This window comes from Salmo salar, chromosome ssa17, assembly GCF_905237065.1.
Source record: "Salmo salar chromosome ssa17, Ssal_v3.1, whole genome shotgun sequence".
NCBI classification, from domain to species: domain Eukaryota; kingdom Metazoa; phylum Chordata; class Actinopteri; order Salmoniformes; family Salmonidae; genus Salmo; species Salmo salar.
In genome coordinates, this window is record NC_059458.1 from 6916084 (window position 1) to 6929600 (window position 13517).

The window sequence follows — 13517 nt, forward strand, 5'->3', positions numbered from 1 at the left end:
AACTGCTCAAGGATGTCACCATGGGGACATAGGTGATTTTAAAACAGCTACAGAGTTAAATAGCTGTGATGGGAGAAAACTGAGGATGGATCAACAACATCGTAGTGACTCCACAATAATGACCTAAATGACAGCGGGAAAAGAATAATACAAATATACAGAATAAAACATGCATATGTTTGCAACAAGGCACTAAAGTAATACTGCAAAAAAACACGGCAAAGGAATAACCTTTTTGGCCTAAATGCAAAGCCTTATGTTTGGGGTACATCTAACACAACACATCATTGACTAACTGCTGCCTTTTTTTCAATGATGGTGTTGGCTGCATCATGGTATACGTATGCTTGATATTGGCAAAGACAAAAATAAATGGGATGGAGCTGAGCACAGGCAAAATCCTAGAGGAAAACCTTCTTAAGTCTGCTTTACACCAGACACTGGGAGAGGAATTCACCTTTCAGCAGGACAATAACCTACAACACAAGGCCAAATCTACACTGGAGTTGCTTACCATGAAGACAGTGAATGTCCCTGAGTGGCAAAGTTACAATTTTGATTTAAATCTGCTTGAAAATATATGGGAAAACTTTAAATTGCTGTCTAGTCATGGTCCCCAAAACCTTAACAGAGCTTGAAGAATTCTGAAAAGAATAATGGGAAAATATTGTACAATCCCGGTGTACAAAGCTCTTAGAGACTTACCCAAGATTACTCATAGCTGTAATCACTGCCAAAGGTGTTTATAACATCTATTGACTCAGGGGGGTGAATCCTTTTTTTATTTTCATTAATCTGTAAAAAATGTTAGACATGTTCTTCCACTTTGACATTACAGAGTGTTTTGTGTAGATCGTAGGCAAAAATGTCAATTAAATCAATTTTAATCCCAGTATGTATCACAATAAAATATGAAGAAATCCAAGGGGGTTGAATATTTATGATGCCCACTGTAGACCACAGACACTTGACAGTCAATATAGTATTCCACAAAGAGCATAAACACCTGCAGCTAATCAGATAGTAGCAAACAAGCAAAGAAATGCACAAGCATTCTGTCGGTTGCCATCCTTGGTCACAACTACCTGTGTACCCAATGCTACAGCCCCCTGTGTTCACCCTATACAGGGTCCATATTAGGAAGAAGTCCTGCTGAGACTGAGGCTGTCCTAATGTGGACACTGTACCCCTAGCCCCCTTCACAAATAATCAGTAGGTCCCCGCGGTGCTCACTGTGGTATAGCTGATCTTGGACATGGACGAACGACCAATAGTCCCTGTCACTGTCATCTCATCATCCCTGCCGTCCCGCCTCCCCCGGCGGCGCCGATAGCAGGGCGGACGGCAGTGGGCAAAGGTGGTGAGCAATGCCTTGCGGAAGCGTGTATTCATAAAACAATAGATAACGGGGTTAACGCACGCCGATGTGTAGCTCAACAGGTGGATGAACGAGATGGGTGCCCCCGAGAGGAGCCGGTGGGCTGAGCTGATGTGGAAAGCCTTCCACGTGTTGGCCGTGTACAGGGGCATCCAGCAGAGGAAGAAGAGGACGGCAGTGACGATGAGCATGCGGATCACGCGCTTCTTGGCCAAGAGTTTAGCCTCCGAGGTATTGCTTCGAGGGTGCTCAGCGGACACTCTGGGTTTGGGAGGGGCCGGAGTAGAGGTGGTGAGGGTGGACAGCTCCATGGACGGTGGCTTTTTCGGGATCTGGATGTAGCAGCCATCATCGTCTGTGTTGTTGTTGCTGGTGGTCACGGTGGTGTTTACGCCGTTCTTCAGTGCTGTGGAATGTACATGGAAGTGTGTAAGTGGGTCTAAATTGGGTGTAAGTGTGTAGGTGAGTGTATGTGTGTAGGTTGAATACAGAGTACATGACTAATAATAGCATGAGCAAAGAGTTGATGACATAAGCCTGCATTGTGGGGAACATGCATTCACAAACAAATAGGCCTTATGAAAAAATTGTTACTGTATGAATGCAAAACCCTTACCCTGGCCCCAGCCTTATAATTTCCTGTTTTAAAAACACTAATCCTAGTCCTTGCCCTCATTGCTTCTACCCAGCACAACCCTATTTCAAAACCCCAATCCCTAACCCAAAACCTCAACTTCACTTATGTAACTTTCCATTTGTATGAAACAAATGACATGTTCAATCAAATCCACGGCAGGAGATACATGTGGTGTAGGAGTCTCACCACTGCGCTCTCTGTTTTGGTCCAGCTCAAACTTCATCCCCCGGCATAGCTCTCTGGAGATGAGTCCATAGGCAACGATCATCACCACCCCAGGGATGAAGAACAAGATTAAAAGCAACAGCATGTACCTGAGAAAAAAGGAGAGAAAGAGAGAGGGAAACATAGAGAAAGAGGGAGGGAAAAAAGAGGGAGAGAAAGACGGAGGGAAAGAAGGACAGGAAGCCAGACAGGAACAGAAAAAAGTGACTTTGATCATTGTGGTCCTACAATTGTATAATATTTCTATGGTGGTCATTAACATTTTACCAATTATCTTTACATCATCCGGATGCTATCAACTTGGCCGTATACAAAAAAAGTACAAATCCACTATTGTTCCTTCCACACACTTTGAGAATTAGTAGAGAGGAAGCCCTTATTTTGTGTTGTGTGAAATTCGAATGGGTGCGTGGGTGTTTTCCTCTGAACATCCTCCATGGATGGTTCCTTTTTCATCTCCCATCAGCCTTTGCAGCAGGTTAGGCTCTCATTCATTCATTAATGCAGCCTCTGATACTCAAAGCTTTTCATCAGTACTCTGTTTGATAGTGGGTCACATATCAGGGGTGGGGGGGACAAAAGGTGACAGGAAGGAGGTACATACAGAGAGGAAGTAAATGGAGGTTAGAGGTTTCGGTTTGTCTTTTGTTTAGTCTTTGATCCTGATTCTCTATCATCAGAGAGGAACATGGAAGGGAGCGAGGAACAGGTGCTACACTAATATTTCTGTTTCACATTATTTGAGGATTCTTCATGGCTGGCATCATTAGTAAGCATAATCATAATTACACACTGATTTAATAGCCAATTTGGGGAGTAGCCCGTAATGGACTCAAACAGTCCCTGTGACTGTCAGTCCAACACCTTAGCCATTACACCAAGATGCTCAGCCTCAAAGAGGTCACCAAAAGTACTAAGGTCACAAGTTGTGTTTCAATAGCATCTTTTCTGAAGTATATTGTAGTAACTCAAAAATGATAGGTATTATATTTTGTGTGCTTGTTGATAACATCTACTGTCACCGCTGCTTTTATACATTTTTGAATATCAATACACATTATAATATAAATCTGATAAAAATGAGTGTACCTGCCACTGTTAAGAGATACGGTGCATTCGGAAAGTATTCAGACCCCTTCCCTTTTTCTACATTTTGTTAGGTTACAGCCTTATTTTAAAATGGATTAAATAACAACAACAAAAAACTCATCAATCTACACACAATAATCCACAATGACAAAGAGAAAAAAGGTTTTGAAGATTTTGCAAATGTATATAAAAAAAGTATTCAGAGACTCAAAATTGAGCTCAGATGCATCCTGTTTCCATTCATCATCCTTAAGATGTTTCTACAACTTGAGTAGAGTCCACCTGTGGTAAATTAAATTGACTGGACATGATTTGGAAAGGCACACACCTGTCTATATAAGGTCCCACAGTTGACAGTTTATGTTAGAGCAAAAACCAAGCTATGAGGTCAAAGGAATTGCCCGTAGAGCCCCGAGACAGGATTGTGTCGAGGCACAGATCTGGAGAATGATACCAAAACATTTCTGCAGCATTGAAGATCCCCAAGAACTCAGTGGCCTCCATCATTCTGAAATGGAAGAAGTTTGGAACCACCAAGAAATTTAAAAAGTTTGGCCACCTGGCCAAATTGAAGAAACGGGGAGTAGGGCCTTGGTCAGGGAGGTGACCAAGAACCCGATGGTCACTCTGACACATCTCCAGAGTTCCTCTGTGGAGATGGGAGAACCATCCAGAAGGATAACTATCTTCGCAGCACTCCACCAATGAGGCTTTATGGTAGAGTGGCTAGATGGAAGCCACTCCTCAGTAAAAGGCACATGACAGCCCGCTTGGAGTTTGCCAAAAGGCACCTAAAGGACTCTCAGACCATGAGAAACAAGATTCTCTGGGCTGATGAAACCAACTCTTTTGCCTGAATGCCACATCTGAAGGAAACCTGGCACCATCCCTATGGTGAAGCATGGTGGTGGCAGCATCATGCTGTGGGGATGTTTTTCATTGGCAGGGATTGGGAGACTAGTCAGGATCGAGGGAAAGATGAAAAGAGCAAAGTACAGAGAGATCCTTGATAAAATCGGCTCCAGAGTGCTTAGGACCTCAGACTGGGGTGACGGTTTGCCTTCCAACAGGACAAGGACCCTAAGCATACAGCCAAGACAGAAGAAGTGGCTTCGGGACAAGTCTTGGCATGTCCTTGAGTGGCCCAACCAGAGCCCGGACTTGAACCCGATCGAACATTCTCTGGAGAGAACTGAAAATAGCTGCGTAGCGACTCTCCCCATCCAACAGGATCTCCAGAGAAGAATGGGAGAAACTCCTCATACAGGTGTGCAAAATTTGTAGCATCATACCCAAAAGACGAGGCTGAAATCGCTGCCAAAGGCTTCAACAAAGTACTGAGTAAAGGGTCTGAAAACTTATGTAAATTAGTTATGTTTTTTATTTATTTATACATTTGAAAAAATGTGGGTTTTGCTTTCATACAGTGCTTTGTTATTATGGGGTATTGTGTAGCTTGATGAGGGGAAGAAAAACTATTTAATACATTTTAGAATAAGGTTGTAATGTATCAAAATGTGGAAAAGGTCAAGAGGTCTGAATACTTTCCAAATACACTGTATATCCCCAAAGGACTCTTGCGGTTGTAGTGTAAAAGAAAAATAAGTATAGCATGGGGATGGGGTGGGAGGTTTTGACAGGCCGCAATCAGTGAACAACTAAACTCAGAAAAAAAAGAAACGTCCTCTCACTGTCAACTGCGTTTATTTTCAGCAAACTTAACATGTGTAAATAGTTGTATGAACGTAACAGCATTCAACAACTGAGACATAAACTAAACAAGTTCCACAGACATGTGACTAACAGAAATTGAATAATGTGTCCCTGAACAAAGGGGGAGTCAAAATCAAAAGTAAGTCAGTATCTGGTGTGGCCACCAGCTGCATTAGGGACTGGAGTGCATCTCCTCCTCGTGGACTGCACCAGATTTGCCAGTTCTTGCTGTGAAATGTTACCCCACTCTTCCACCAAGGCACCTTCAAGTTCCCAGACATTTCTGGCTGTAATTGACCTAGCCCTCACTCTCCGATCCAACAGGTCCCAGACGTGCTCAATGGGATTGCGATCCGGGCTCTTCGCTGGCCATGGAAGAACACTGACATTCCTGTCTTGCAGGAAATCACGCCCAAAATGAGCAGTATGGCTGGTGGCATTGTCATGCTGGAGGGTCATGTCAGGATGAGCCTGCAGGACGGGAACAACATGAGGGAGGAGGATGTCTTCCCTGTAACGCACAGTGTTGAGATTGCCTGCAATGACAACAAGCTCAGTCCGATGATGCTATGACACACAGCCCCAGACCCTGACAGACCCTCCACCTCCAAATCGATCCCGCTCCAGAGTACAGGCCTCAGTGTAACGCTCATTCCTTCGATGATAAACGCGAATCCGACCATCACCAATGGTGAGACAAAACTGCGATTCGTCAGTGAAGAGCACTTTTTGCCAGTCCTGTCTGGTCCAGCGACAGTGGGTTTGTGCCCACAGGCGACAATGTTGCCGGTGATGTCTGGTGAGGACCTGCCTTACAACAGGCCTACAAGCCCTCCAGCCTCTCTCAGCCTATTGCGGACAGTCTGAGCACTGATGGAGGGATTGTGCGTTCCTGGTGTAACTCGGGCAGTTGTTGCCATCCTGTACCTGTCCCACATCGGATGTACCGATCCTGTGCAGCTGTTGTTACATGTGGTCTGCCACTGCGAGGACGATCAGTTGTCCGTCTTGTCTCCCTGTAGCGCTGTCTTAGGCGTCTCACAGTACGGACATTGCAATTTATTGCCCTGGCCACATCTGCCTCCTTTCAGCATGCCTAAGGCACATTCACACAGATGAGCAGGGACCCTGGGCATCTTTTTTTGTGTTTTTCAGAGTCAGTAGAAAGGCCTCTTTAGTGTCCTAAGATTTCATAACTGTGACCTTAATTGCCTATCGTTTGTAAGCTGTTAGTGTCTTAACGACCGTTCCACAGGTGCATGTTCATTAATTATTTATGGTTCATTAAACAAGCATGGGAAACAGTGTTTAAACCCTTTACAATGAAGATCTGGGAAGTTATTTGGATTTTTACTAATTATCTTTGAAAGACAGGGTCCTGAAAAAGGGACGTTTCTTTTTTTTGCTGAGTTTACAATCAAAGTAGTAAGGTCTGCAGAGAGAGAGCTTATTTTGTGTAAAATATAAGTATGGTCTGGAGACGAGAGAGCTGTATTAGGCCGGGGAGAACCCCTGGAGAATGTCAATTTTCCTTTAATTGCTCTGCTCCACAGCCTCTCTGTTTGTTTATGGGCAAATTGATTAATAGTCCTCTGTGCCCAAACTTAACAGCAACAGTTTCTACAGAAAAAGCCTGGGCTTGAACTGCAGATGCAGAAACTCGGGCAGTGGAACTTTATTCTAGCTATATTACTAATCTTAGACCATTGTTTAATAAACTGCTGATCTTTAGAGTGGAATTACCTTCTAAAACTGCTTCCCTAGCCCTGAGTCAATGCGAACTCATCTGTCCTAAAATATAATTGCTTTGCCTTAGATGTTGCTGTGGTGCTCCTAAATGTCTGGCTATGACAATTCAGTTTAGTCTTGCAGGTGGAAAAGGGAAGACTTTACTTTTGGGCAAATGTAATGTCAGTGGAAATATATTGAAAATAGCATAAAATGCTTGATTGCTTCCCTGATGAGAAAACATTTATTTTGAAACAAATCTATTCAATAAAAGCAATCAAACATAAAAACAAACCAAACAAACCCAAGATACTTTTTTGTACAAGGGACTGGCAATCTATGTTCCTTTGATGCCTGCTTACTTTGAAACTACCACACAAGAACTGACAATTAGTGTCAGGAAATTATCTAAGGGACCGGTCAGAAGCCCGTTCTGACCACTGCACTAGAGGTCTCCAGTCAGAAACTCACTCACCACGTCTGTTCCACCCCACCGCTTGGCCATTCCAGGCGGCACATGTGCCCCGTAGTTCGGTCGGGTTTGGGGAAGGACTTGAGGTGGCTGAACACTGGATAGGGCAACATCATGACCAACGACAACACCCAGATGGCAGCAATGACACGGTAGGCGTGGGAACGAGTCTGCCACGCCCGCGACTTCAGTGGGTTGCAGATGGCGCTGTACCTCTCAGTCGCTATGGCAACCAGGCTGAAGGTGGAGATGCTGACGGAGAGCCCTATGGGAACGCATGGAAGGCGGAGAGGTCAATAAGAGAGAGATTAAAATGACAGTATCAACAGTGATCAGACCTGGGTTCAAATAGTACTTGTTTTATTTTCTTTCTGTCTGGAGTGCCAGATGTACGGGGTTTAAACTTTTGGGACAATTCCATTGTCTCTATTGAGCAAGGCAAGTTCAATTAAGCAGAAAACATATTTGAATGAAAACAAATACTATATTACCAGGTCTGATAGTGATACACACCTATATATTTGAGCAGGCTTGACATCAGAGAGATGCCAGTATGCCACCAAAAAAGTGAAGACAAATGGTGAAGCCTCTTTAGCTTATCATTAAGTAAAGACATGAAGAACTTATGGAATCACACCATTTTCGTTTTGTCCTGCTCAATGTTAGATCTGTAAAGTGCATTATAATACCCAAGGACACCCTTGTAATTGGTTTCAAACTTGAGTGAAAAACCTTTAGTGAAAATCTTCAACCCAAACTGTGTTTGCCTACATGAATATGTATGAAGCTGCACTGAGGGAGTGCGCTCAATCGGTCTGCAGTCAGACAAGGAGTCAGCAGTGAAGATAAATAGCATTAATAAAGGCATACTGTACCTGCACTAAACCGGCAGCCATTACCCACCACCTGAGACTCCCTCTAATATATTCCACCCACTAATCCTCCCTCCTTAGAAAGATCCACAACTTCAACACCAGACCCACCATTAGCACTCTGTCGTGACGTGACTATCATTAATGTGATGACATCTATTTTATCAAATCAATGAACTATGTTTAATAATTACGTGATTAAATGAATGATGTAACAATTAACTCAATTGTAACTTGGGGCACTACGGAAAAAGTTTGTTTAACCTCTTGGCGTTCCCCTAGGATAGGGGGCGCTAAAGTGATTTTTGAAAAAAATTCGTGCCCATTTTAAACGGCCTCCTACTCAAACTCAGAAGCTAGGATATGCATATAATTAATACTTGTGGATAGAAAACACCCTAAAGTTTCTAAAACTGTTTGAATGGTGTCTGTGAGTATAACAGAACTCACATGGCAGTCAAAACCCCGAGACAGATCGAAACAGGAAGTGGAATTCTGAATTGCGAACTCAACTTCATCACGTTGCCTATTAATCACACCGTGAGCTATGGTTCATTGAGCACTTCCTATTGCTTCCACTAGATGTCCCCAGTCTTTACAAAGTGATTTGAGACTCCTACTGTGAAAACTGAATGAATGAGACGCAGTGGAACGTGGTCACACGGAGAGGGCCATCACCATTATGACGCCGACGCCCCTGGTTACCCTCCCCTTTCAAAACGTTTTGAAACACAATGCAATCGTCCCCCTCGGATCTTATTGGTTCTCTTGTTGAAAAACGCCCTGAAGATTTATGTTATACAACGTTTGACATGTTTGAACGAACCTAAATGGGGAAAAAATGCATTTTCTCGAAATGGCTGTCCCGTGGCCGACGGAAGTTTTGGAGCAGCCTTCAGACGCGCTAACAAGAACAAGCTCTTGGAACATAAAGGAGTATTTTTTTCGAACAAAAATACATTTGTTGTGGACCTGGGATTCCTGGAAGTGCTTTCTGATGAAGACAACCAAAGGTAAGGGATTATTGACAATAGTATACAAGACTAGATGTGATATGCGATTGTTCCAAGATGGCGCTGACCTGTAACGTTAGCCTATTTTTCAGAGTATCGCATCCCCTTTCATCGCAAAGTATGATTACCCAGTAAAGTTAATTTTAAATCTGGCATTACAGGTGCTTTCAAGAGATATTCATCTATAAATCTTAGAATGACAATATTACATTTTAAAAATGTTTTCAAATAGTAATTTAGTAAATTGTAGCTCTGTTTCATCGGATGCATTTGAGGGAAAATAGTTAGTCAACGTTACGCACCGATGTAAAATGCTGTTTTTATATATAAATATGAACTTTATCGAACAAAAGAATGCATGTATTGTGTAACATGATGTCCTAGGTGTGTCATCTGATGAAGATTGTCAAAGGTTAGTGCTGCATTTAGCTGTTTTTTAGTTATTTGTGATGCATGTGGTTGGTCGGAAAATGGCTATGTGGCTACTTTTACGATATACTCCTCTAACATAATCTAATATTTTGCTTTTGCTGTAAAGCCTTTTTGAAATCGGACAACGTGGTTCGATTCGGGAGAGGTGTATCTATAAAACGATACAATTTGATATATATATATTTTTTGAATTATTAAATTTTCTTATGCTAATGGCGATATGATTTTTCGCTGGATGTCCGTCCCGAGGCCGCACAGGGGTTAATGAGTTATCGTTTCCCGAATTAACTCAAGAATATATCAGAATATACCATTGTCATACCAGTCATCCATGAATTATTACCTTATATCAGTCTCATTCTAAACGTTGTTGACTTCAAATCTGCGTGAACTCTAGTCTAAATGATCATTCAGCGATACACAAATTGGCTTAATTATTTATTTACTTACTAACTAAATAATCATACAGAATTACATAAACACACACACACAGGATAGATTATAGGTTGATTAGTAACATAATGCAATGAAAAGGCCCTAGTGGACTAACCCGGTATGAGGGCTTGTTACATAATGAAAGGGAAGGGCAAGATAAAGAGAGCGGGAGAGACTAAGTGAGTGGGCTGGTGCATACATGTGGACGCTATGCTCATGAGAATGAATACTTTGCACATGAACGGCCGCTCATTCAAAACAATTGCAATGTATATATTTACGATTGTATGTCTTGGTCGTCTCTCTGTTGATATCACCCGGTCTGTCTATATGGGGAGTAGTTCGACTGAAGTCTCTGGTTGTGTAAGTCTCTGGTTGTCCACCAGAGGTCACAATGTCCTTAGTTGTAGGCTTCTTTGTCTCTGAGTGTTCGTTAGAATGGATACATCAGACATTCCAATGGTCGTTTGCTGAGATCTTCCTCATGTTTTTGGTCAGAGTTCTAGACTACTTTAAATTAGAGCTGCAAGCGGTGCATGTCCTTTTCTTCTCTGTTGAAAGTTTAAGGGTTTCTAACCATTTTCTAGTTTTGTAGTTTTAAACCATTTCCACGTATTCAGCTCGCACTGCACGTATACTGGTCTGGTAGAGTCTAGCCATTCGTGACGTTCAACTGAACACCGTCCGCTTGCTTTGTTTCAATGGTTGATTATTCAGGGTTCAGCTCCCGACCATTTTACACGCCACAGGCAACCCGGCAATGTACTGGTCTGATGTAAATTTTGTTAGAAGTCCTTAGAAAGTACTCTGGCAAAAGGGGCATGCGATCTTTTTGGCATAATGTCTGTGCTCACGTCAGCGTGATTACTGACTGGGTAAAACTTTACATGAAAAACAATGATCTAATTTAGAAGGCTAAAATCAAACGTAATCTTCTCACAAATAGTTTTTTATTGAATCATATATGTTTTACAACATTTAGATGTAACTCTGACATATACATTGTGAAAGCTCTTAAAGTGTCACGGTGAGCGCTACTGGTGCAGAAGTCAGGTGCAGGAGAGCAGAGAGTTGTGAACAAGTGCACACTTTACTTGGGCAGAGGCAATAAAACAGACGGACACCACTGCGTCAAAACCTCCAGCCAAAGGAAAAGTGCAAGGCGCGAAACAGTCTCAAAAAATTAGTAAATGTTACAATAAACAAACTTCGTGAAACTACCACGGAAATAACGGGAAAAACCCAGCCTGGCGCGTACACACGAAACACGTAACAAGTATAATTTCACACAAAGACATGGAGGGGAACAGAGGAATAAATACATGCAGTGTGATTAGGGAATGAAAACCAGGTGTGCAGGGAACAAGACAAAACAAATGGAACAATGGAAAAATGGAGCAGCGATGGCTAGAAAGCCGGTGACGTCGACCGCCGAATGCCGCCCGAACAAGGAGAGGAGACGACTTCGGCGGAAGTCGTGACATAAAGTTACAATGTTTCCATTATAACGTCTTTAATGATATCACTAAATAATACATTATCTGACATGATTATTGTTTGGATCTCCACCAACCTTCCCAAAAGTTTGGATTTCAAAACTAATGTTCCAATGTCCAATCTTTTGATGCTAAAGTTTTTAACAAGAGTCTTTCTCAATTTTTGACTTCTCCATACTGCAGGTCCAGAGAGAGAAAGTTTACAACCGGTCGTTAAAGTCATACAACCGGCTTCACTACCCCTCTTCCTCTCTGGTGGGAGAGGGGGGGGCTATCTTTGATTCTCACCCAGGAGCGAGAGTAATGACAACTCATACTCTATTTCACAATCACAGAAATGCTTTGTTTTCGCACTACATTTCTCTGATCAGCAGAAGGCTGCATCCACAGAGGCATTCGTTTCATAGACTACCTGTTTATTGTTTTTTTTGGCATGGACAGACAGACAGACAGACAGACAGACAGACAGACAGACAGACAGACAGACAGACAGACAGACAGACAGACAGACAGACAGACAGACAGACAGACAGACAGACAGACAATAACACACACAGAAAGACAATTTGACCCTCTTGAGATTTGGAAACCCCAGCTTTATAGTGAGCACTCGGCAGTATATTTTCCTAAGCACTATATGCAACGTGGGCTCCATGCTAAGATTATAGAATTCTACTCTATCCCTCTGAAGTGAAGATTGTAAAGCTATGTGCTCTGTGCTCAAATTACATTTTAAGTCAGCATACAGTACAATAGTATCGCTTTAATCTCTTACAGGGAATTCATTTACACGTCTGAATGTTTTTATTTTTTATTTATTAACCTTTATTAAACTAGGTAAGTCAGTTATTAACCTGTTAGGGCTAGGGGGCAGTATTGACACGGCTGGATAAAAAACGTACCCGATTTAATCTGGTTACTACTCCTGCCCAGTAACTAGAATATGCATATAATTATTGGCTTTGGATAGAAAACACCCTAAAGTTTAAGGGAAGTGGCCTGTCTGAGAAGTAGTGTTTCATCTTGGCTCTTTTTATTGAAGACTCAGGATCTGTGCAATAACGTGACACTTCCTACGTCTTCCATAGGGTCTCAGAGCCCGGGAAAACGTTGAACGATATCGAGGCAGGCTCTGGCTGAAACACTTTATCGCTTTTGGCAAGTGGCCACTCAGAGTACTATGGGCTTAGGCGCGTGCCCGCTTCGACTGAATGCTTTGTTTTCCTTTGTCTGTTTATCTAAACGCAGATTCCCGGTCGGAATATTATCGCTTTTTTATGAGAAAAATGGCATAAAAATTGATTTTAAACAGCGGTTGACATGCTTCGAAGTACGGTAATGGAATATTTAGAATTCTTTTGTCACGAATTGCGCCATGCTCGTCACCCTTATTTAGCCTTTAGGATAGTGTCTAGAACGCACGAACAAAACGCCGCTGTTTGGATATAACGATGGATTATTTTGGACCAAACCAACATTTGTTATTGAAGTAGAAGTCCTGGGAGTGCATTCTGACGAAGACGACAAAGGTAATAACATTTTTCTTATAGTAAATCTGACTTTGATGAGTGCTAAACCTGCTGGGTGTCTAAATAGCTAGCCCTGTGATGCCGGGCTATCTACTCAGAATATTGCAAAATGTGCTTTCACCGAAAAGCTATTTTAAAATCGGACATATCGAGTGCATAGAGGAGTTCTGTATCTATAATTCTTAAAATAATTGCTATGCTTTTTGTGAACGTTTATCGTGAGTAATTTAATAAATTCACCGGCAGTGTTCGGTGGGAATGCTAGTCACATGCTAATGTAAAAGCTGGTTTTTGTTATAAATATGAACTTGATTGAACAAAACATGCATGTATTGTATAACATAATGTCCTAGGGTTGTCATCTGATGAAGATCATCAAAGGTTAGTGCTACATTTAGCTGTGGTTTGGGTTTATGTGACATTATATGCTAGCTTGAAAAATGGGTGTCTGATTATTTCTGGCTCGGTACTCTGCTGACATAATCTAATGTTTTGCTT

The 13517-nt window shown here is 42.1% G+C and overlaps 1 protein-coding gene across 1 annotated transcript in view; it reads right to left on the reverse strand.

Annotated features, from left to right (window-relative positions):
- Window positions 1-205: 205 nt before the first annotated feature.
- cckbra (cholecystokinin B receptor a) overlaps window positions 206-13517 on the reverse strand; it is a 55477-nt gene continuing 42165 nt past the window's right edge. Inside the window, exons 3-5 of the mRNA XM_014151341.2 lie at window positions 7246-7507; window positions 2202-2329; window positions 206-1784 (exon numbers count right to left, since the gene is read on the reverse strand). Coding sequence (XP_014006816.1) covers window positions 1210-1784; window positions 2202-2329; window positions 7246-7507 — 965 coding nt within the window. The 3' untranslated portion in view covers window positions 206-1209. The remainder of the gene's footprint in view (window positions 1785-2201; window positions 2330-7245; window positions 7508-13517) is intronic.